This window comes from Canis aureus, chromosome 17, assembly GCF_053574225.1.
Source record: "Canis aureus isolate CA01 chromosome 17, VMU_Caureus_v.1.0, whole genome shotgun sequence".
Taxonomy (NCBI): Eukaryota; Metazoa; Chordata; class Mammalia; order Carnivora; family Canidae; genus Canis; species Canis aureus.
This window is the reverse complement of record NC_135627.1, coordinates 32,295,408-32,321,428: the sequence shown is the minus strand read 5'-3', so window position 1 is coordinate 32,321,428 and position 26,021 is coordinate 32,295,408. Positions and strand designations below refer to the sequence as shown.

The 26,021-nt window shown below is 37.1% G+C and overlaps 1 protein-coding gene and 1 long non-coding RNA gene across 12 annotated transcripts in view; one reads left to right on the top strand and one right to left on the bottom strand.

Moving 5' to 3' along the window:
- Positions 1 to 5,801: 5,801 nt before the first annotated feature.
- The window catches only part of TBC1D4 (TBC1 domain family member 4), a 176,239-nt gene continuing 156,019 nt past the window's right edge, over positions 5,802 to 26,021 (bottom strand). For 8 of the 11 annotated variants that reach the window (XM_077855367.1, XM_077855368.1, XM_077855369.1 and 5 more), the window contains 6 exons: positions 22,415 to 22,573; positions 19,566 to 19,810; positions 15,568 to 15,727; positions 13,076 to 13,245; positions 9,978 to 10,154; positions 5,802 to 8,156 (listed from right to left, as the gene is read on the bottom strand). In XM_077855367.1, the coding sequence (XP_077711493.1) occupies positions 7,923 to 8,156; positions 9,978 to 10,154; positions 13,076 to 13,245; positions 15,568 to 15,727; positions 19,566 to 19,810; positions 22,415 to 22,573 (1,145 nt within the window). In that variant the 3' untranslated portion in view covers positions 5,802 to 7,922. Of the gene's footprint in view, positions 8,157 to 9,977; positions 10,155 to 11,872; positions 11,971 to 12,007; positions 12,584 to 13,075; positions 13,246 to 15,567; positions 15,728 to 19,565; positions 19,811 to 22,414; positions 22,574 to 26,021 lie in introns of those variants that run through there. The other 3 variants (XR_013355705.1, XR_013355706.1, XM_077855375.1) reach the window with 3 other exon arrangements.
- Positions 7,967 to 13,225, top strand: LOC144287897 (uncharacterized). Its single transcript, XR_013355711.1, has 2 exons — positions 7,967 to 8,256; positions 12,153 to 13,225. It is a non-coding gene; the product is annotated as an uncharacterized LOC144287897 (long non-coding RNA).

The window sequence follows — 26,021 nt, the reverse complement described above, 5'->3', positions numbered from 1 at the left end:
TGAAAACAACAATTTGATTTCTTCAGTAAATGAACCACAGATTCATTTCTCATGAGTGGGCTCACAAAAACCAAGTTCCATGGGAAGCCTGGGTGGCTCAGCAGTTGAGTGCCTGCCTCCGGCTCAGGTCATGATCCCGGAGTCCCGGGATCAAGTCCCACGTTGGGGTTCCCTGCATGGAGCCTGCTTCTCCCTCTCCCTATGTGTCTGCCTCTCTATCGGTGTCTCTGATGAATAAATAAAAAAGAAAAAGAAAAAAACACCAAGCTCCTGTGACTGATGTTTAAAATCAGGATCCCAAAGAGATATTTGTACACATATTACATTATTTGTCTAAACCAAAAGGTAGAAGCAAACCAAGTGTCTACTGATGGATGGATAAACAAAATCTGGTATATACATACAATATAATTAAGCTTTAATTTAAAAAGGAAGGAAATTCTGACATGTACTACAACATGGATGATCCTTGATGACATTATGCTAAGCAAAATAAGCCAGTCACAAAAAGACATGTACAATGTGATTCCACACAGGTGAGGTACTAGAATAGTAAAATTCATTCAGACCAAGAGCAGAATGGTAGTTATCAGTGGTCGGGAGAAGGGAGGATTTAGGAGTTATTAATAGGCATGCATTGGGGTGTGGGGAGGACTCCTGGGTGGCTCAGTGTTTGAGCATCTGCCTTTGGTTCAGGGCCTGATCCCAAGTCCCGGAATCGAGTCGCAGGATCGAGTCCCACATTGGGCTCCCTGCAGGGAGCCTGCTTCTCCCTCTGCCTATGTCTCTGTGTCTTTCATGAATAAATAAATACAATCTTTAAAAAACAATATGCACAGAGGTTCAGGTTTGAAAAATGAAGAGTTCATGGATGGATGTTTGTGACAGTTACACAAGGTGAATATACTTAGTGCCACTGAACTTACACATAAAATGATTAAGATGGTAAATTTTATGTGTATTTTACCACAATTTTTAAAATTCAGAATTCCTGTTTTTGATTTATATAGAAAAACAGGAATGTCACAGGGACTTGAATATTTGCACTTTTATAACTAGCCTAGCCTCTATGACAAAAAAAAAAACCTAAATCATAAACAGAAGGCTACTTTAAAGGCATACATTAAAAAAAAAAAAAAAAGAACAAGGGGACAACGGTAGTACAGTGAATTGGATATTTGCAATGTCTGTCCAACACATATGATACATCAATCTTATAACAAGGACAAACTTGTCAGAGGGGCCAGAGCACTTGGATTTTGGAGGCCAGGACTATCCAAAGACTATCCAAGACTAATTAATTTTCTTCTGAGTTACCTGTTCTTTAGCTATGCCAGTATATTCAATTAGATCACAGCTGAAGTTCTCAGATTCTGGTGCTATTTTATCTAAAGCGACCTAACAGATGAGAATAAAGATTATTGATTTCACAGAATCTCATGTTTCCCTCTTTCTTTTTAAATGAAGTTTTAGGAGCTATCTCATTGGAATGCCCAGGTAATGACATTTATAGACCTTACCTATATGATAGTAAATGAAATGTTTAATTCAAGCCAAACTTCTTTTTTTCTGCTTTATATTGTTCATATCCTGGAAGGTCAACACTGATTCTGTTCTTAGGAGCCACTGATTGTGATATGAAATATTGATGGAAGTTACCAAGGTATCTGAGACAAAATGTGGCTCAGGGAAAAGGGGACTTAAAAGAATATGGGAATTAAGTATGAGATTAAAATAAGAAGGAAAAAGAGAAGAGCATGTATGTTATAGAGTACAGGTGTATAGAATAAAATATATTATCGAATGATAGGTAATCATCATTACCTATCATAAAGGTGTTGGGTATGTCACCCAAAAGTCACTAAAACAACCTGTTGATAAAATAGCACTGAGTTTATTACTTATCATAGTATGAGAGAACACTAACTCTATAGAGCTTTGGTTGTGTCTCAGAAGCTAAGTTTAAGGTGAATATTTCAATGTGGAATTTTTTTTAAAGATTTTATTTATTCATGAGAGATACACACAGAGAGAGGAGAGAGAGAGAGGCAGAGACAAGGCAGAGGGAGAAGCAGGCTCCATGCAGAAAGCCTGACATGGGACTCAATCCTGAGTCTCTAGGATCACGCCCTAGGCTAAAAGCGGCGCTAAACCGCTGAGCCACCTGGGCTGCCCTCAATGTGGAATTTGATTAAGGCTGCATAAAGATCAGGACACTCAAGTGGTTCAATCAGTTGACCATCAGACTCTTGGTTTTCAGCTCAGATCATGATCTCCAGGTCCTGGGATCCAGCCCCGCTTTGGGCTCTACAGCGTGGAGTCTGCTAGAGATTCCCTTTCTCACTTTCCTTCTGCCCCTCTCCCTACTCATGCTCTATAAATATGTATATATATAAATATATGCTCATATATATGTATATATAGTTTTATATATATAATCTTTAAAAAAGACTGGGTAAAGATCATGATATAACAGTTTAAGATTGGTGGAAGAAGGAAGGTGAGAATTTTGGGATGAGGAGTTCAAAGAGTGTTGAGGTATAAACTGTTGAAATGTTTTGAATCTTTTGGGAATTTCCTGTAATGAACAACAGTAAATTAAATTGTCCAGATAGGAGTCTTCCAGAATAGGAACATTAAATAGGAACATTAAGCCAATGAGGACAATGTTAACATGTTTACATTAACATGTAAAACCATGTTAATATAGACCATAAGATGAGATACATGGTCTTAGTTCTCAGTATATGTGTATGTATAAATTTTAGTATGTAATATATTTTATCAGCTCCTATACTACACAGCTCCAGGAGCACCATTCACATTACAGTCTTATAAATAACATTCCTGAATTATGCACTAGCTCCTTATGTGCATAGTACATATTGTATACAGTACAAATTGTATATAGTACATGGCATATAGTATATATTTATGATGAAAGGTAAAAGCACTAGAATTCCTTCACAGTTTACAAAGTATCACTCCATACTTCCTGATTTTTTTTTCATTAAAACTGAATTTATCAGATAAGAACTGACTCAAGATAGTCAAGAGACATTTTTGAGGTCCCAACTTCTAGCAAAACACCTGACCCATACTAGGTCATCAAAAAACAAAATGCTAAATAAAATTACATCTACTTCTCAATTTACTTAAAGTCTATTAGTATGTTTTTTTATTATAGTGTAATGATTAAGTTAGCTTTTAAAATATATTTATGTAATCTCATCTGGGGAACCCTGAGATGTCTGTGAAGCTCAGCAATACCCACTCACACCTTCCCAGGTAACTAATGCTATGACACCACTCCCTGGGTGGTAGTGAGGGTGGTCAGTTTGTCTTACTACACAGACCTAAGGGTGTTCTGAGGGAGTAAGCTCATTGGAATGCAGGAAGGAGCACTCCCAAACTCTCCAGAAAGGGAGCAGGCTGTCCAAAACAAAAAGCTGCTTCAGGAAAAGATAGACTTAAATAATTTGACTAGAGGAAAGGACAAGATGGGGCCACAGGCGGGAGACAAAGATAGGTTATCAAGGACAGGATCGTGGAAGGCCAAATGTGTCATCTTAAAAACTGGATAATCCTGGAAGGAAAGAAGAGCCTTTGAATGGTTTTAAGCTGAAGATACATTTAGGTGAGATTTATATTTTAGGAAGGTCCCTCTGAGGTGAGGAGCAGTGCAGGTAAGAAAGGATAACCTATACTTGAGTAGGCACCCATTGGCATGCCCTCTGGTGATGCTCACCCTGAAGTGGGGTTGGAAGCAAAACAAATCTGGCTCCGTAATGTGGAACCAAGAAAATGACATTGTACTCAACGGCATAGGTAGATGGGAGAATAGGCTTGTTGAGCAACTGGCATGTCTCTCCAGAAAGCCCCACTCATCATCTCTTCTATTGCTTTTTTTCCTACATCCCCAGCTGATTCCCTGTCTATCCTAGATCCTTCTCCTCTTTGACACCACCTTCTGCTTCCATTTCTAAATAAACAAAACAAAAACCAAGTAGTTCAATATCTGTGACTTAGGAGTTTATCCCCAGAAATGGAAATCATCTCAGTTTAACCCACCAGAGCAAGGAGATGAATAAAAGTAGTTGCAGTAGTGAAGGAGGGAAATGCACACATATTTTGCAGATAAAATTAGCAGGTTTCAGTGACTATAACTCTGTCAAAGAGACAGAAGTCCACACTGACTTACTTTTCCAAAGACCTCTACTCTAGATCAGGCTTTTGCTATTTTATTTTGGGGGGCTAGATTATTATGGAAATCACCAAACTGCAGTCTGCCATTTCCTAGTTTCTGTCCAATGCATAAATTGGGTTTAGATCAGAGCAAATCCAATTCTGTCTCTCTTCAGGTTACTGGACTTTACTGGCTCCTATTCTCTCTAGGTAGAGTCTAAATTCTTTCACAAGGTCTATTAAGATCTTCATGATTGAGTCCATGTTTGCCAGAAGACTCATCTCCCACCTCTGCCCTATGGGAGCACAAACTGTACTTCAGGATTAAGAAAGGAGTTGTGGTTTCAGAAATATACCATCCTCTCTCACTCATATCCTGTTTAACACAACCTACCCACTTTCTACTGGCTCTTCCAGGTTCAGGTCAAGCATCACTTCTTCCAAACACTTTTGACACAAACTCCCAGGGCTACTAGTCCCTGCAGTCTAGGCTGAGTGACTGTTTCTCATCTGGATTACTTTATGTACCTGTAATAGTATAAACTCTCTTGCTTCCTAATTATCCTCCTGTCTGTAGACTGGAAGCACATCCACCTCTGAGTACTCAGCATCTAGCTTGGCTTACGGAAACTATTTGTTGAATGAATAAATGAGAGTGGTGAGCCAAAACTCAGATCTAAAACTTCCCACCTTAAATCTAGTTAGTGCTTTCTCAATATATCTCAGCTGATTAAGAGTGAAACATTGTGGTAGCAGACCAAATACCTCACAAGACAGATTTCCTATTCTTAATCTAGCACAGTGAAAACAAATTGGTGAAATGGTCATAAAATGGTAAGTGAACATGGATATTAAAAGACCATACTATGTAACCCTACACTGACATTCGAAGTGTTTACTACCTATAATGCAAAGTATCTAAAACTTTTAGTCCTAAAATTAGCAAGAAGGTCCAGTATCCTTGTATTGGATTACAAACATAACTGAGAATATTCCAAACATATATGTGATATGTAAACACATTCACATCATATCCATCAATAAGTATTTTTAATTATTTGGAAGCTAACCCAGTTTTTAAAAAATTGTATTTTCATATCCTCTTTCTCTCCCTTATTGTCTATGAGGAGGCATAGAAAACAAAAAGAGTAGAACACAAATATGTCAGTGTGGTTATCTTTTTCTTTTTGTATTCATTAGCAAGAGGCTCCACTGGGGGCAGCCCAGGTGGCTCAGCGGTTTAGTGTCCCCTTCAGCCCAGGGTGTGATCCTGGAGACCCGGGATCAAGTCCCACATCAGGCTCCCTGCATGGAGCCTGCTTCTCCCTCTGCCTGTGTCTCTGCCTCTCTCTGTCTCTGTGTCTCTCATGAATAAATAAATAAAATCTTAAAAAAAAAAAAAAGGCTCCATTGGGAAAGAAGTTGAAAACTAGTAACTGACAACGGACTTTCATAAATATTTCTATAAATTATCTTTGTTGTTCTGATTCTATTAAAAAGAATTATTACTGAAGCAATTTTAAGTAACAATAGCTCAGCTCATGCAGATTTTGTAAAGAACTCTAACCAAGAGCATCTTCTTTCCTATTATAAACAAAAAACCAATAAGCCAAGGAAACTATAGCAATGTATTTATTGGAAATGAACTAGACATTACATTAATCAGATGTAACATTAATCAGAAGATGTAACAATGCATAAGCATAACTGGTGCAACACTTTAAAAAAATCACAAAAAAGAAAAAGAAAATTCATTTTCAGAAGAAATACTGTATCCAAGACAACTTAATCTCTGAACACCATAGTATAACTCATAATGCTGACTTTGAATATCCAGAATACAATTTACTTGAAATTGAACCAAAAAAGTTTTCTTTTCCCAACTTAAAGATTCTTTGGCTACCACTTGTATATCACATACGTAAGGTAATTTTCATCACCAGACAGTAATCAGATGATATTTATCATATTCCTCATAGAGAAAACCTCTCCTACAAATAGAGAAATTTGGGGGAATCCAAGAAACAAATTAGTTGGTAACCCCAACTTAACAGGAGGCCTAGAATCAGAATTTCCTAGAACTAGAAATATTAACTTTACTAATAAGACTTTATTTTCTTTAAAAAAAAAAAAACCACCTGGATTAGAGGGCATGCTGATTTGTAACTAGAATCATTACATTTATACTGAGTAATGGTGTAGAGGTGGAGGGTTCAGATGCTTATCATCTGCTCTTCAAGGTTTTCCCAAACCTTGAGAGCGATGCCCTTCTAGTCTATAATACACTGTAGCTAGTGTATAAAAAACTCCCTCTGAAGAAAATTATCCCAAGTGATCCATCTGTGATAAGTACTGCAAAAAGCAGCGATGACAAATATTATTTGGAAAGGCAAAAATGCTGCATCAACTTTCAGAGGCACTATCATAGAATCATCTCTGAAATGGAGAACTGCTTGTGTACTTTGAAAATTACTTTCCTTCCATAATACCCAGCATGCATGAATGTCCTCTGATAAGCTGTAGGCTGAGGAAGCTGGGGGTTCAAACAAAGAATTAGGTCTTAGAAGGGCTTGGAGCCACTTTCCACTTCTCTCCAGTGGATTTCAACAGTTTACTCTTAAACATTACACAGTTCTCACAAACTTTCACATACAAGGAAAGATGATTGAGAGCTTATTAGATTCTGTCAATTGGCCAAAAAAAAAAAAAAAGGTGTCTCAACACAGCATATTATCCTTACAAAACCAATCATATTTTCCCTTTTATTTAAGGTAGAGAGAACTAAATTAGATCCCATAAGTGGAAAAATAACAAGTCCTTGTCACCAACTATGGCACCAAGTAAAAGGGAGTCCACTCAAGATTGTAAGGAGTAATATAAACAAAAAAATAGAAAATTGATCTAGACAATATAGGACCTAAATTAAATTGGGGAGGCCTGATATTTTAGCTTGAATAACAATGCTGGTCTAATTTGCTGGGAAATTAGCAACATTCTTTTTCATCATGAGCTGGGTGGGTAGACTCTGCTACGATGTCTTCTTTCTCCTTATGCACGTCCAAAGTAATGCCTAAACTGACTCAAAATGCATGTAGACACAACATGCTAGTTGGCACAAAGCACGCAGGGGAGGAAGGCCCCTACCTTCCTGAAAAACCCATAGGAGCATGATCAGCAGTCAGTCATTTCCTCAGATATACATAATGTCAGTAGATTTTAAGACAGATATACATAAAGTTACACAAATGTTTCTACCGCTCCACAATTGAGTGAAACATGCTGTTCTTTGGAGAAAAAAATACATTCATTTTTTTCAAGTATATTTTAATATATAAAGATGCTCTAGCTTTGTTTCACTACAAAGACAAAATGATTTCACATGTGTCCAAGGGGAATTTCATTTTAACTTCCCTTTGGTGTGGATTTCATGAAGTTTTGATTTAAAAAATTACTCTAAATATACATCTACTCCTTTGATCTGAAAGCATGAACTTTTCACGTCCATTTTGTGTCTATGTACATAGTCAACAACAAAAAAACCACCAGTCTACATATATACATTGGCTTAGGAACAGCGTACTCTAATGGGAGCGAGGTCCACCCTCTAGGACTAGGGCTCAGCACCAAACTCCAGTGGTTCCGTCAGCTCCTGTGTCCAGCATTGGGCCAGCAGCATGCAGATGCTTCCCTTCTTCACCATTCTAAAAGCATGTTCTGCTGACATGGCGCTCCTTCAGTTATGGCTTGTTTCCTGCCTTAGCTTTGTTGTTAGGGTTGCAGTTGAGGTCTCTTAGCAGTGATTCGCAATTGGCGAGCGCATCAGCTGGCAGCAGCTTCCGAATTTGCTCCACTGTCTTTTGATAAGCCATTTTCTCTTGTTCCAGAGTCCGGATTAAAGACTTCATTTTGGTCTCTCTGGTCAAAAGGTTTTCCAGATTGGATTCCAAGGTCTGGATCTTAGCATGAGCTATCTGTTTGGGAGAAAGAAGAAAAATGCAAATTCCTCCAAATCAAAAATCTGAAGACCCTGGTTCCTCATCAGAACAGTTGCCAGACCTTACATATATTAAGGTATTGTATTATACCTTAATATTGTATTACATAACAAAATCATATTGTATTATATGATCATATTGTATTACATAACAAAATAGTATATGAATCAAATACTTTGAAATCCTCTGTGACATGGAGTTTTTCCAATATCTCAAAAATATAACTGTAAGTACTGACAAAAGACATCTCATTTCACTGACTACAACAAAAATGCAATCTTAAATCAGCCTCCCGCAATGGTGGGGGCATCACCGTATTCTCCTGGAGCGAGTGGCATCTGGCTGAAGGAGAAATGGGAGATTTCTGATGCTGCCCAGAGGTGCTAAAAGAAGCTTTCCACCACCTGACGAGAAATATAGGGTTTTGTAAAAACACATAATTGGGATCCTATTGGTTTCAGTGGCTGCCAGGGGTTCCCACATAACTCGGGAACCAAGACATGATGATGACATTGAACTGTCAATGAAAAAATTTGTAACCATTAGTAAAAGTCATTATAATTAATATAAAGCAAGTGCAAACCCACTTTCCCTAATAAGGAAGAGCTAATGTAAGATAACTAAGGAAGTCAGTGTTCCTATCCTTGGGGAGCAATTACTCTAGAGATCCCTCCTTTCTAAACCTTTCTCTCCTAGCCTCCTTGTCAGGAGACTCATCACATAGAAGCAGAGTTTTAGTATTCTCTGCTTTCGGGACTGGTGTCTTGTCAGGAAGTGGTAGGTAACAGAAACTAAGGAGACATCAGGCTTTTAAGCTCTAACTCAGAACTCATCTCCCTCACCTCCTAGAAGGTTCCCCTTCCAAGCTCCCTTCCACTGATCACTCTTAAGCCCTGCCCTTCAGGGCTTGGATACACAGTACACATCATACAAGTTGCAGGTGCAGAATATTAGCTTATAGTAACCTGCTTATTGCATTTGTAAATGTGCATTTATAAATAAATACATAGTATTTTATATTACCAAGTAATTGTAAACTTCTTGATGGCAGGGACTATGTGTTACATGATTTCATTCAATTCTCTCAAAATGCCTCCTTTTCTTTCTATCTCAGTGAGTTTTATTCTACACAGTTCTCATTGTTCCCAGATTTCTGCAAGTGATTTCCAGCTAGTCTCCATACCTTCTCTGCCATGCAAATCTGTACTCATCAAGGTTTCCAGATTGATCTTTCTACAGTACAACTCAAAAACTCCGAGAGATTTCTCTCTCAACAGAACCAAAACCATGCTCTTCTGCTTGACACTGAAAGTTATCAACAGTTCTGCCTCCATCATATTTATCCCATATCTCCCCAACATAAATCTTCAACTGACCCCAAGCTTACTTTGTTGCTCTGCCCTATCTTCCTTATTTATACCAACCCCCCACTCATTTCTCCCACCAATCCTTCAGAGTCCATCTCAAGCTCCAGGTCTTCCAGAGCTTTCCCAATTTCCCATATTCAGTACCTCCTCCCTTGAACTTTAGCCAAATATGTCTAACACCCTATAGGTATTTAACCAGATTCTGCTTTGAATTGAAATTTAATATTTCGTAAGTGTATATTTTCTTTCCCAAGTGATATTTAAGTTCATATGTGCATTTGTAGCCCCCAGAACACTTGCACACAGTCTGACACACAGACCCTCTGTCAGCAATGGTTCAATCCATGTCACATCTCTATCATTCCTTATAGAATTCTGTGCATGGAGAAGGCAGTCAAGTGCTTTTAATATCAAATCTTTATCTCTTTACCTGTAACTTTTCTAGGAGGTCCATGTTTTGTCTTTTCAGTTGACTATTGGCCCTCTCTAGCTTCTCCATAGGTTCACTATCTTCACAGGCATATGACGATTCCTGAAGCTCATCCTGCAGTACGTGATATTCCACCTCATAGGCATGTAACTGTTTAGAAATATCCATCTCAAAAACCTGCCAGGAAGACACCATGGGTTAGTCTGGCCTTTAGAATGTATATCAAAATACAATTTGTGTATCTGGTGTGCTTCATATAGACTTCCAAATACTTACTAATGAGGAATAGTATGGCATATCAAAAGGAAGAATAACAGGTGTGACTGTCTATATAAGGACAAATAGATGATTTCTACACACTTGAAACATTCTCATAATGAAGTCAAAACACTAGCATAAGTTAATATTCAAGAGTGTTTTGCAACCAAAATATACATAATCTGATAAGTCTCGAAAAATGTAGCATGCCAGATAAATAACGTTATAGTTACTGAGTAATTCTTATCTATGTTAGAGATAATCTTTGCTGATTAGCAAGCAAAATTGCATAGGTTATTTCCATAGTAAAGAAACCAAAAACACTGCTAATAATTTGTCAGTAGGGCAGAGAGGTCTTATGCTAAATATTTTCATCCTGGGCCTCTTAGGAGTAACAACACATTCTACCACACAGAGAATCTTCATAACTGCATAGCCTGAGTACTGTCCAGAGTTGTAGGGTTTCATCAGGGATGCCTCTGCTCTCCCAAATTGCCACCAAGCAGGAAGACAGTTTGCTTATCAGTTGGTGTATAGGTAATGCCTCCTTAGTCTAAACTTGCAAGGGAAGGAGAGGCAACAGCTGCATTTAAGCAATGGTGTCTACACTAATACCATGGGGAGAAAAGAAACCACAACAAACCGACTTATTTATCCTACTACTGTCAGAGGTACTCAAATTTTAGAATATAAATGAATTATCTAGACAAGCTGGACATCCCTCTCCAATAAGCATCACTTTTTCCCTGCCTAGTGGGAAACCATGGACACAATAGACTGTTACCCAACCATTAAAAATGATAGCATGGATCTATATTTATTGCATGAAAAAAATGTCCAATACTCCATGCATATTTTAATTAAAAAATCAGGTTCCATAATAGCATGTATAGTATGATTTCACCTAAGATTTATATGTAAACAAAGAGAGATGTGTAAAGGTAGTTTAGCAGGTTTTCTTTTCTTTCTTGTTTTTTTTTTTTTTACTTTTATTTTCTCCTTTGTGCTTTTATGCATTATTGGCATTTTTCATAGTGACCATATTCATAGTGACCATATTTTAAATAAAGTTCATCAAGGTCTCCTTTAATATCAGCTGTTCATTCCACTAAATCAACTCTTAACTGTTAGAAAAATCTCTCATATCAAGTTCAAATCTACCTGCCTATAAATTCTGTCCATTCATTCTAGCAATAATCTCTAAAGCCAAATGATTCCCTCTTTAATTTTAGAAGGTGAGGTGATCTGACTTCAAATCAGATTATCACTCTCTAAAAGCAAATCTCTGATTGCTTGCCAGTCCAGAAAGATATTTCTGAAGAATTAATAAACAAGTACATATGTAAATAAAAGCTACATCTTTCGGCTTACAGAGTATTTTAACAAATAAAAATTGTCAAAAAAAAATTGTCCACAGATATTTACAGAATCTGCTTACGACTTCGATTTTATAAAAAGAAACTTTTATAGGTCATAGAATAAGAGCTCATGTTATAGTGTGAATTACAGCATATAAAATGCTCCACCCTAATTGGTTAAATTTCCTCCTAAAAACAACATGAAAATGTAACAGGAACATCATTATTATTCTCATTTTGTAGGAGAGAAAGTTGAGACTCAGAGAGCTTGAAACTTACCCACAGTCACACAGCTAGTAGGTAGCAAGGCACCAGAACAAGATGTCAAATTCCCTTTCTCTTGCTCTAAACTCTTTTATCTGTTATCCCAAGTGCCTCTAGGAAAGTGGTAAATTTTATCAATACTCTTAAAGCAGTCATCTATGAATCTTAAGCTTGTTCATGTCATCCAAATAACATGAATATATATAACTACCACTTAACCTAGTCTCTATGAAGAGCCAGGGACTAGATATATGGTGTACTAATTATTCTGTTTTCTTCCCATATCTATTCTCAGCCCTCATCTCTTCTGCTGGATTTGGGAGACAGACCCTTGTGACCTGCATCCCCCTTTCACAATTCCTTTCTTGCTAGCTCTGGTTGGGTACGGCCCAGAAGAACACCCAGCAGATCAGAAAGAAAAGGAGAAAGAGGTTGGTCTTTCTTCCCTGATCCTATCCTGCCTGGTTCATTGCCAGCACAAAAACCTCCAGAAACCCCTCCTGCATATTTCTGGCACTCACTGGGCTTGGTAACACTATTAGATTTCCTCCCTCTGTTACTAGTTCCTGGATATCCACATTTGGTTCTCTTAACCATGCCCAAACCTCTACAAAATGGTACCTTTGTTTGAATCATTGAAGATAGACTGTTTGCTGCAAGGGCCCTTGATTGATATATGAAGTTTCCTCACTTAAGCTTCACAAAACCTCTCAGATCAGTATTGTTCTATTTGGGAGGTGAGAATACTAGGGTTCAGAAGATTAAGGAGATATGTACAAGCCCACCAAATAATAAAAGAGTTAGAACATGATGCAAATCTCATACTAATTCCAAAGCCTAGGCTCTTGGCACGTGTACTCCTTATATATTTTAAAACAGAGTTAGTATCACAAAGGGAAGTGGATCTCATTTTTATTTATTTATTATGTCTTCCTAACTCTGTCGGCCCTGCCTTCAGTCTTATCATTGGTCTAAATTGAAAGATTCATCAAACACTCCTTATGTAGCACTGAACCACTTTTCATGTGTATAGCCATATAGACAATGTCACAAAGTAGAAATTCCATGATAATCTTATTTCCAAATAAAATGTATCTGATCAAATAAAAAAAATCTATCAAACAAAAATGTAAGTTTTTATGCTAATGTATTTAATACATAATTAGTGGAGAAACTGCTAAATGATCTTATATCTTATTATTATCATTTTAATCATACCTGGGTAATAATTTTTTCCATTTCAGATGCATTCATATCAGGTAGTGTGGTTTTAAGAAATTCAACAATACTTTCAAAGTTTTCACATTCCATTATAAGTGTCTCCTGGCTGCTCAGCAGACTGAGTGCAACCTTAAATATAACTTCAGTTCCTTGAAGAAAAATAATATCTAAAGAAAGAGATACAATTTCATGATCAAAATTATGCACTCACTATTGTAAAAAGTGTATTCTGTGCTAATGGCTTTTTGTGTTTCTTGTGGTTGTTTTTAATTACTGCAGTGGAACCATGGAATATTCTGCAAAAGATATGGTCAAAATTGCCTAGATTTAAAATAATAATAATAATATGACTGACACAAATAAACAGATGCTTAAGTATTTTTCTTACTTATTTGGGAATCTCAGATAAAGCCAGGGTAAAAAGAAAAAAGGTTAATTATATATCTGTTTGTCTATGTATTTATATTTTTTAGTGGCAAATTTAACGGAGACTAGGTAATCCTACAGAGGCTTATTCAACTGATACTTATATTTTTCTTCCCAAGGAAAATACAAAAACAAATCAACAGAACCAATTAGTACTATTTAAACTCTCATTACCATAATAAAAAAGTAAATGAACCAGTTAATATGCAATTAAACCTATATCAGAGCAGGAAATTAAAAAGAAAAAAACTTTAAAAGAAAAATCAAAAGCAGTACATAAACTAAATCAGAAGTAAAACAGAGAAAAAAGAAAAGCTACCCTGACTCTGACCTCCACTTCCTAAAGTACAAACAGGCAATAGTTTTGAAAGTACCAAATATTTTTTTTTTTAAAGATTCTATTTATTCATGAGAGACACAGAGAGAGCAAGAGGCAGAGACACAGGCAGAGGGAGAAGCAGGCTCCATGCAGGGAGCCCGACATGGGACTCGATCCCAGGTCTCCAGGATCACACCCTGGGCCGAAGGCAGGTGCCAAACCACTGAGCCACGCAGGGATCCCCATACCAAATATTTCTACGTGAAAGGTTCAATCTTTGCCACTCTAAAATCAGTAATAAGCAACAAGGAGTCTTTAAAAAACAGGAAACTGTGACTTCTGCTCATCCATCTTTCCCTTACCCTTTACTAAATTCAAATAAAAGGACTGAGCAACTACTGTTCTTGATTTTGTTCTTTTGCTGAACTTTTTCTACAGACTACATTACACTAATACAGGGTTTAATTTTTTAAACCACACCCCCCAATAAGAAAGACATCATACATCGTAATCTGTTATTTGTATCCATATTACATACATATTTTGAAAAACGAAGCTTCTCTAAACATTATTCTTTGCTATATGATAGACTCTGATATTTTCATTGTATTCCATTCTAGCTCATTTTTTTTCTAATGCTGGTAATGACCTACAATCGGGCCGATATTCACAACTTGACCAAAAGCTCCAATTTAGCAAAGGCACAGTTACTAATCTTGACTACATTCACCATGGATACCAGATGTAAAAACTGTGGGAGCCCTTTCTGACATCATGGAGGTCCTAAACATTTTTAAGAACAAACCTCTATTAAGAGGTGTTTTGTTTTGTTTTTAAGATTTTATTTATTTCTTCATGAGAGATATAGAGAGATGCAAAGACATAGGCAGAGGGAGAAGAGGGCTCACTGTGGGAAGCCCGATGCGGAACTCGATCCCAGGACCCCGGGTTCATAACCTGAGCCAAAGGCAGACGCTCAACCACCTAAGTGCCTCAAGAGGTGTTTAAAAAAAAATTTGTTTTTTAAATAATGGACTTAGATAAACCTAACCAAAAACTTATGAATAGACTTAAGGACCCCCAAAGAGTATATAAACCATGTCATCAGCTCTTTTTATTCCTGCTGCCTGCCACAGGAACGAAGCAAAACAGGAAATCAGTAACTCAGGCCTTACTGCCAGTGCTCAGTGCTTTTTTCCTCTGAGCCACCCAGCCTTAGAGATTGGTGCCACCACTGCACTGGCATAGAAGGAGAGTCACTTAAGCAATAAAACAGGAATTTTGGTTATGCTATCCTATCCTATCCTTCAGATTTCCTATCCTAGCCTATTAACAAAAGTCAGATTAAAAAGTCATTAGAATTCACATTGATATAGGTACTTCCATGGACTCAACCAGAGAACATATTTGTCTCTGTTCTGAATCAGTATTGAAAAACAAAAGAAAAACAAAAACACAAACTAAGCAAAGAAGGATGTGTATAAAAGTCTGGAAAATTATTCTGATCTTGGGGTATAAATGAAAATAAGAGCTCCATCACAGGGTCCAATTCTTCTTTCCTTTTTAATTTCAATTTCATTTAAGAGCAAATTACTCTCAGAATAGAGCCAGGCACATTTATTAATTTCCATTAGCAATATGCTATTCTGTGTAACATACAATAAAATAATTGGGATACCACACGGCGAGAGAATATTCCTTGGAATAAATGACATTGTTCCATTTGATCACAGGCATCTCTTACCAAAAACTCTGGCTACAAATCCTAACGGAAACTGAGAGGCAAACAATGTAAGGAACCAGGGGGCAGCATAAAGACTGGGGCTGATTTCATTTTCTTCAAGATGATTGTAGAGGTCTCTGTGATAGTCATGAAGGAGCCTGGACAGCTGGTACATTTGAATCTAAAGTTAATTTGGAGAAAAAAAAAACATTATGCATTTATCTGTGCATAAAACACACTGACTTTAATTTTATTACCCTAATATTTAATAACAAATTCACATTTATTTAATGCATGAAAGTAGTATTATCTTATTTTTAATATGTAAAAGTTGATATTAAAGTCCAAGTTCATTTAACTGAGGTCAGAAAGCAAGTCACCAAGAGTCCATCTAAGATGACTGAGCAAGTTTCTCTGACATGTATTTTTTGGTATCACATATATACATGGAAATAGTCATTTTCTCTCATGTAGGCATTACTTGTGGAATTTAATCAGATTTGTCCTCGCCTAGGACTCTCATGGAAGGTCCATTCTAATTTCAACCAATTTCAGAAAAGCCTCCCTTCAAAAGGATCTATCAAACTTAGTTCAGAAGCAAAGGTTGTCTCTACTTGCTGGGCCCAGCATCTGATTTATGATAGAGCTCTGGCTTAGAATTCACCAGGCAATCAGTGCTGCTAGGAGACTCCTGGCTTAGATTGTGACAGAGCCAGAAGCTTGAGATAGGATTTCCAATATCCGAGGTATTCCAGTAGCATATTTTTTTTTATGACAAAGGGGATTAAAGCAAAAAATATAGTCTATCTCTAGTATTAAAAGAATAAATTATTTCATTTTGCTACTGCTTGATTATTGGTATTTCAAAAAAAACATTATAAAGGCAGCATATAGCAGTAAATAATAAATTTGTGAATTGTGCTTTATTTTTTTTTCAAGATTTTATTTATCTATTCATGAGACCCAGAGAGAGAGAGAGAGAGAGAGAGAAGCAGAGACACAGGCAGAGGGAGAAGCAGGCAGAAGAAGAAGCAGGCTCCATGCAGGGAGCCCGACACGGGATCCGACCCGGGGTCTCCAAGATTACGCCATGGGCCAAACGTGGCGCTAAACCGCTGAGCCACCCGGGCTGTCCGTGAACTGTGCTTTAATTTAAATTTTTACCCACACAGTAACATATTGAGTAGTGGTTCCTTGATCAGTTATATCAGTTTAATATTTTGGTATGAAATGTGTATGATATTTTATTAAATCTAGCACAATTTCTTTCACTAGAAGATATCATCAAAATATCATCCTTAAATAGTTTGCTTTATAAAAATGCATGAAAATAACCAATTATATTGTGAATTCAACTGTTGTTTCTATAGCACAAAACTAAAAAAATCAAAGTACTATATATAAATATGGCAAATTATTTGTTTGATCTTTATCTGTAACACATATCTGTGGAAACTAAGTTCCACACATGCTGTAAAAAAAGAAAGAAAGAAAGAAAGAAGAAAGAAAGAAAGAAAGAAAGAAAGAAAGAAAGAAAGAAAGAAAGAAAGAAAGAAAAAGAGCCACAGGAAGTCATAGCTATAAAACAAGAAGTTCAGCTATAGTCAAACATAAAAGTTTAAAAGAATGTGATTGTTATCTCAATCAGTCATGTTGGAAAAATCATATTTTTCCCTTAGGCCATTTACAATTTAGAAATTAAACATACTGGGCTGTATCAACAGAGGAATTAGTATTTTGGTAGCACAGATATCAAAGAAATCTAATTAGCAGAATAAAGAGAAACATATTGTCAAAAGCATTCGGTTCTTATTCCATTATAATTGTGCAAAGAAGGCATACTGCAGTGTTTTATTTTTTTTGAAAGAACCTTTTTCTTTTCTAAACTACATTCTTCTATCAAGGTAGGTTTACATTAAATTTCCTTTGAAAAAGGCAAACAAAAACACAATTTAATCTCCTTCAAAGGAAACTTTAATAACAAAATGCCGTCTGCTAAGAATAAGTAATTTTTCATTTCTACAGTCTAGATAATATAGCAAATCTTCCGTTGGAAGAAGCAGAACCAGAGCAGGGAGATGTAGAGAGAGATGAGAAGGGTAGAGAAGACAGGGAAAAGGGAAGAACAAAGACACAATGCTTTTACACTCAACACGACAACAGCAGCCACAGAACATAAGGAGACAAAGTTAAAAGAGACCTCAAAACCCATGTCACAGATAAAGGAACCTAGGCCAAGACCCAGCAGTGCCCAAGCTCACAACACCCAGGTGATCACAAATTCTATCAAGTGATCCAAACCCACTGCTGCTTCCACTTCTGAAAGTCATACTGATTGGATTGATTGGATAAAAAACACTTTCTGCTCCTGAAAGGGGAAAAGTGTTAAATCTCACTTTACAGAGCAAAAAGTTCTATCATCCTAGAATAAGGTCCCCAATCTTGCAGCCTCTACAAATGCTACCAAAGATAAAAACAACTTCATTGTCATTATAGACATAAAATATTTCTTGGTAGATGCAAGCCATATAAATGTATAATCCAATTTACATCAATTTTTATGATATCAAATTGATGAATTCTTAAAATAGAAGATAACTGCATTTTTAAAGTGATAATTGCATCTATCTTTCTATTTATGGGCCCAAACAAACACAACTCACTGGTACTTTCCATTCTTTAAAAATTCTAATATTAGGTATCAAACTTATTTCTGGTAATTAGAGATACTTAATTCCTTACAAGAACATCAATGATTCCTATCCAACATGAGATATAAACTTTAGAAATAAAGTAAAAAAATAAAACCTTTTATTGTCATTATTTGACTTGTGGAATGTTAACAGACCTATGGATAGGCATCAACTAGGAATCAAATCACTATATTTACATATCCTGGTGAAGACCGTTATGAACTCACATCTGAAAACCCAAAGCTGAGAGAGAAGCTATACCTATCTCCCTAGCAAAAATTTCATCTTAAAGAAAAAAAATGGACCACTTCCTCTCCACTGATCTTCTCAAGAAAATACCATTTACTGTAATATTCACAAGGTAAAAACCCAGTCCTTTTTTGTCTATAGACTGGCACCTAAAATATTAAGTTTAAAAACTGATCCTTGGGAACCAGGAAAAAGAGTATATTTGAAAAGCATTTTTAAAATAGTTTGCTTTCTATCTACAGCATAATATTATGACTAACTGGGCATCTTGCCTACCTCATTTCAAAGGAGGAGAACTCTGACATCCCTCTCTTTGAAGTATTCGTTTATATTTTCACTACTAAAAGCTTTAAATTGGAGTGAGTGACTGTCATATCATCTCTATAGATAAAATTTACACTGCTTATTAGGAACCAATACATTAAGTGGACTTTAAACTATAGAAGGGCAAAATGTATGTACACAGTGTCTAAAATAGGTTGAAGACCACAGTGGCAGGGAATACATTGCTTAAAATGACTAAGACATATTTACAGTGTTTCTTCAGTATGTGCTAAGAAAAGCAGACTGAATAGTGCCACTGACTTTGACACCTATTCCTCTAGAAGGGCCTGACATTATGATAAAGGCAGGAGACATGGTAAGTTCAAGAACTGTGACACAGCTCTCTGCCACTGATGCATTCACAGGAAAAGAAAAAGACATTATATTTTCAGATTAAAAATAAAGATCTAGTATTCTTTTCAATGGATAAGTTGAGGAAAAGAAGAGGACTTGATTCTTTCTCCATCTCCACTTGCTTACTTAGGGGAAGGAGACTTGAGTACCCACCCACCACCTTTCTAGAATTGCTGATTTATTACCTTCAGGAACTTCATGGGAGGGTTTTTCTGCATATAGATGTCGTACACTTACAGGTTTAGCCAAAGCGCAAATCCCACACTAAGATCGTGAACTTAAAACACACTTCTACATTTATACAAATTCCAAGACCAGTGGGTCCAAATTTCGTTAAATCTTTAATGTTGAAGAGGGCTACTGCTACAATTTCTGGTCAGAGCTTTCCGTGTGCCTCACCTGTAATGACATCATGTCAGGCCTGTACTGCTTGCGGAAGCCCTGGTCGTACATGAGGAATTTCAGCATTTCAAAGGCTTGCTCTTCGCTCATGTGCAGAAGCAGGACTCCAGCCACAAAGCTGATCCCTTGACAGTAACCCACTTCTTTGTCCAGCAATGAATAGGCTTTCAAGAGGTTGAAGAGTGAGAGCTGTCCTGCCCCAAGCTGTGCTGAAAAATAAGGATGAGTAGGAAATGTCCTTCCTGCAGAGGACGAGAGAAGAAATATTTTTGAGATACCCTGATGCTTGGGAGACAAAAGTGAAATTGCAATGCAGTGATTTCCAGGAATAAACAAACATTCTTTTCTGAACCAATGAGAGTTTCTTGGATTACCCATCTAAGAGTCTCTCTAGCAAGCCCCAAATTCATACACATATGAAAGGGAAGCAAATATTTGACACTAACAAGCACTTCTTTCTAGGAAATGACAAGAACATCAAAATTCACAAACAAATTAAGGACTCCTCCAGGAGAGATCCCAGGAAAATAGAATATAAAATCTATTTTGGCTATAAATCAAGATAAATTTTAAGTTCACATAAAGACCAACCTTGGGGTGCCAGGGTGGCTTAGTAGGTTAAGCGTTCTGCTGTTGATTTCGGCTCAGGTCATGATCTCAAGGTCATGAGATCGAGCCCTGTGTTGGGCTCTGTTCTAGGTGTAGAGCCTGCTTAAGATTCTCTCTCTCTCTCTCCCTCTGCATATATGCCCCCTCACCTCATTCATGCTCAATCTCTCTCTCCGAAAAAAAAAAAAAAAAAAAGACCACCAAAAAAAAAAAAAAAAAAAAAGACCACCCTCTGACTAAAATCAGAATTCTATAAAAATATATCATATTATTTAAAAGGAAATCTTAGTAGTCCATAAGCAGATTTTGTCCTGATTTTCCTGGAGGGACTTTTTGAGATTGTTTTGTTTTACATTCAGCCTATCTTTCAGGAAATATTTCTTTTTCCAAATATCCTTTGTTCTCTTAAACCACCACTATGAGCCACATAGACCTCTTTTCTTTATTCAGTATATACAAAAAGGACAAGTAAAGCAAGAGTCAAGCTGATTTCACATAAATTCCCCCCTAAAATTCACTTCTGAATATAAAAATTACTATAGAGACAGCCCAGCAAGCAAACAAAATCAGTTCTGGATCACTGACAAGCCGGTACTAAACACCGAAACAAACCCATCTTCATCACCAAAGCTGTGTACACTTGCATGGGGCTTTCCTTATGCCACAGAAATGAAGAGGGTATCAGCTTCCTTGCGAAATGACTATTCATGTCAGTGAGAATGCCAGATCTTTAAATATTTTCCACCACACATGCTTAAAAGTGATCTTGTCTTTTGTTGTTTTACCCCCCAGGAACTGATAAGATTAATTCTGCAGAGCAAGGGGAAGATAGGAGAAATAACACACTGAGGAAACACAGATGGCTACAAGGAGAGTTAAATAAACAATTTTTTAAATTATTATTTTACTTCATTACTTAAAATTTTTGCTAAAGAAAACTATAAATGTACCCTCTATCTAAGACATTAATTCTAGCTCCAGTTTCTCTTGCCCAGCCTTCCCTTATAATCTAATCTCATCATCTCCTTCTCTTTATTAGGACATCTTGATTAGCCCTAAATGAACCATCCTAATTTCTCATCTGGTCATCAGCTTCTAGTCACAGAACCACAGATCTGTAGGCATCCATAGGGATTGCCTCTTTCAAGGTTTTCATTTAAATGAGAGGATTGAGACTCAGAAGCAAAGTAATTTGCCTAAAACCACAGTTTAGTGGTAGAGTCAGATAAGAACTGAAGTCTTGAGTTTCTCTGTAAAATTCCCCTTTTCAAAAAATATTGACTCAAAAAAATATTAACTGAGCTGGGTCCTTTCCCAACAAAACCTGTTTATCATCCAAAGGGAACAGAGATCAAAACTAGGTTTTCACCAGTGATTTTTATATGCCCTAGTAAAAGGTGACCCCAAGTATAAGGTAATCCCTTATTTTCCCAAATGGCTCACATAACATATCTGGCCACTTTAAATATATCATCCTCTAGGAATACAGATGAAATAGTCAAATGCCAACATACAATATTTAATCCATCTGTTACGTATTTTTAAATAATAAGATATATTAAAATATGTTAAATTAGAGAAAAATTAGAGACAATGTAATTTAAAAACTATACCATTTTCCCTTTCCATTAATTATTTGAAATTCAGCATTTAAAAAGATAGCTTTATGATGATGTCACTGGAAACAAGTACCCATTCATATAATATTAGGACACCTCATTTTTCTTTCACCCTATAGGGATATATTCATGATTCCACAGCATAACCACTTATTGTTTTCCTTTTAAAGTGATAGTCAAAGGCTTGTTTAAATTTTTGGTGCCCCTTTTAACCTATATTCTAACATATTTTAAAACCAATGTTGATTGAGAAAATAAATGTCTATCTCAAAAGAAAGTCAGTTGTTCAAAATACAGGAATTGAGAGTACCTGATAATATGACCTTTATAATGATTCAAATATAATACCCCTTTATAAGTTTAGGGACAAGTTTAGGGATGAACACTTCATTCTGTATTCAGGCACTTATGGTATCTTTAACCAAATATAAGGCCAACTTGCCCTCAAGAAAGGGCAAAGTCAGCAGCTCTGCATAATTCAATAAATCTCCTTTAGCAACACCAAAACAAAAAACAACAAAGAAAACTAAGAAACAAAAATCGCAAAATTCCCCCCAAAAAACTCAACAAAACAACCTACTGTCTACTTTTGTACAATAATCAATATAACAAACATACCCAAATCCACAAGAATTGCATGCTGCTGAGCAGTGAGCTGCTTTAAAAGTTCTTTATACGATATGTCAGGAGGTTGTTGTTTATTGGGCAATCTGTGCCTTAAACGATACTGTAAGGCTAGGAACTGCCAAATTTCTCCTCGCCGACTTTTGGGAACACCTGCAAAGATAAAAAAGCAAAGTCTCGAACTCTGGAATGAAGCTACTAAATTGTAGCTGAGGAACTATGTAATGCTTGAAAATAGGCAGCTATACTGTCCTGCGTTGCCACACTCTGATTACACAGTATGATGTACTGACAGAAGTATATTTTGACAAGTTTAATCCTGTATCTGCTGATGTCTTGCAAAAGAAAACACTCAAATAACAATAATAAAGGCAGTGTTAACAGCATCAGGCAACACTTATTCAATGGGCACCCAATACAACATTCATTGAGGGTATCTTACTACTCAGCATTGTACCAGTGCTCAGAAAACCACGCGGTGAGATAGGCAATTAGTATTATCCCCACTTTGCAGATAGCCAAGCTGAGGCAGAAAGAAGCGAGCAACTTGCCCAAGTTTAGGAGTGGAAGTACAGATTTAGAACTCCCCGAGTCTGGCTTCAGAGGCTAAATTCTAAAATCATGAAATGTATCACAGCTTACTCCTACCATTTCTTTGGTTTGAAGCTAATAACAAATGCCAATACTTGTAATTTCTAAATACTTGACATCAACAGGTAACTTTGTAAAAGAGAATAAAATAGCATTTTATAGGGTCAAAAAAGAATGAAATAATAAGAATGGTCAGTACAACATGAAGGCATAACTGGAGTGCTCTAGAACATCCTCTGGGAAGACAATATCCAGCAATATATAATGAAATTTTAACTCCCATTACGCTTGAGAACTTGAGAACCACAGGGTATCATCAGCATTTCAAAGTATGCCAAAACCGTGTTTTGATTTAGTTTTTTCTTTTATTTATTAGAGAGAGAAAGAGCACACAGGAGTGGGAGGGGCAGAGGCAGAGGGAGAGAGAGAATCTGAAGCAGACTCCGTGCTGAGCCGAGAGTCCAATGTAGGACTCAATCTCATGACCCCAAGATCATGAACTGAGCTGAACCCAAGGGGTGAACGCTCAACTCACTGAGTCACCCAGGCATCTGCCCAAAACTTTGTTTTTTAAGTCAAAGAATATGAAGCACTGGGAGGGACAGAACACAATTCTGTACAGTGCAGGTGTCCTACCTCACAAAGTATTTTCAATTCATATAAACTGCATAGGGAATAGGTTTCTGAGTTCCCAGCTGATGAAGGAAGGTTTCATGGCACTAACCTTTTTGAACTTCAGCACCATTATTTGCATAAACCAAAAGTATTATTGTCCAAAAGGTACAACTCAGGCTCACTGACATAATATATAAGGTCCTCCACAATATACCTCCAAACTACCTTCTTCAGGACATTACCTCCCATCCTACACCATATGCTAAGTAAAAGAAGCCTACAGTTATTTTCACACTTCCAGTTTCTTGTTCCTACTGTTGCCTATGGACTTCCAAGTTCCCCCACTTGACTGCATAGTGTATTTCTATCCATCTTTAATGGCTGAGCCTGAATAAAATCCTCTTGCTGAAGTTCTTCCTCACATCTTTAGGAGTAATAATCACTTCCTTTTCACATACTATCTGACACATACTCTAACATCACCATATTTGGATGAGCTAACTCTACATTTCATGTTTGGCCTATCTTCCCCACTCTGATAGCTCCTTGAGAATAGTGAGCAAATGGTCATCTGTATGTGATGAAAATCCTAATGTATCTTGTTTCTTAAATATTCATTGGATAAATGAATGAATGGTCACATGTAAAATGTCAATTTTTGGGGTAACATTCATTAGCCCATTAAATGTATCTCTAATAACATGAGTGGGCTGTTTTATTATCCATCCAATAATATTTCTGCAAGAAGGCAACTCACTACAAAAACAAGTATTTGTTGAACATCTAACATGTAGCAAAGTATAGAGAATGGTACTGAGGATACTTCATTCCTGGTAGATGAATAAATCCATTCTCAGGAATTAGTCTCATTCATTTGTTCATCCATCCATGTACCCGTTTGTTCTTTTTTTAATTTTTATTTATTTATTTATTTATTTATTTATTTATTTATTTATTTATTCATGAGAGACACAGAGAGAGGTGAGAGAGGGAGAGAAGCAGAGACACAGGCAGAGGGAGAAGCAGGCTCCATGCAGGGACCCTGACGTGGGACTCGATCCCAGGTCTCCAGGATCAGGCCCTGGGCTGAAGGTGGCACTAAACCGCTGAGCCACCCAGGCTGCCCCATGTAGCCATTTAGTAAATAATTTGCACAAAATGCTTCTTAGGTGCTAGGTATGTGGGGTGGGGTGAGAAAAACATTAAACAAAATATACATAAATACAAAATTACAAATTATAAGCACAGTTAAAGGGAAAGAATTGTGAGAAAAATAATAGCAGGAAATGAATTTGTTTTAGTGGAAGAAAGGAAAGGGCATGCTATTACTGAAGAGACGGTATTTGAATTGAGAGCGAAAAGATAACAGAATTCTCCAGGCTGGGAGTGTGGGCAGCAATCCCTCAGGAAGAAGAATGTTTGAGTGCCCTTGTAGGCAAGGAATGGGGAGAGAAAGAAAGAGTGGGGGGTGGGGGTGGAAATAAAGGGATGATGGGAAATGGGGAGCAAGTAGAGAGGTAGGGAAGAAGGAATGAATGCAAGGAGAACTGGAGCATTCCATCCAGGAAACAATCTGGGACATACATTGGACCCCAGAGTAGTTCAGCCACTCTGGAGCACATGATACAACAAGCTGAGTCTGCCTGAGATTCTCCCCCTCTGACCCTCCTACTGCTCATGCATGTGCTCTCTCTCAAATAATTTTTTTTTTAAGTTTAAAATGTATTCTATAGAAAGTGGAAAGATGAGCACCTCTAAAAAATCTTTAAAAGTCATACCAACAGGGATCCCTGGGTGGCGCAGTGGTTTGGCGCCTGCCTTTGGCCCAGGGTGCGATCCTGGAGACCCGGGATCGAATCCCACGTCAGGCTCCCGGTGCATGGAGCCTGCTTCTCTCTCTGCCTGTGTCTCTGCCTCTCTCTCTCTCTGTGGGTGACTATCATAAATAAATAAAAATTAAAAAAAAAAAAAGTCATACCAACAAATAGTGTGATCAACCATTCACACACATTCTATTAACCACTACTGTGTCCCAAATAATGCAGTCAATAAGAATCTTTAGGACTTCCATATCTTCAAGGAAAAAAAAAACCCAATATATTAGGCTTGTAAATGTAGCATCTTACAAAATTAATCTCCACTTCATTTAAACTGTGTAATAGTTTCATACATTAATCATAAGCTTTTTTTTTTTTAATTTTTATTTATTTATGATAGGCACACAGTGAGTGAGAGAGAGAGAGCGAGGCAGAGACACAGGCAGAGGGAGAAGCAGGCTCCATGCACCGGGAGCCTGACGTGGGATTCGATCCCGGGTCTCCAGGATCGCACCCTGGGCCAAAGGCAGGCACTAAACCGCTGCGCCACCCAGGGATCCCTAATCATAAGCTTTTAA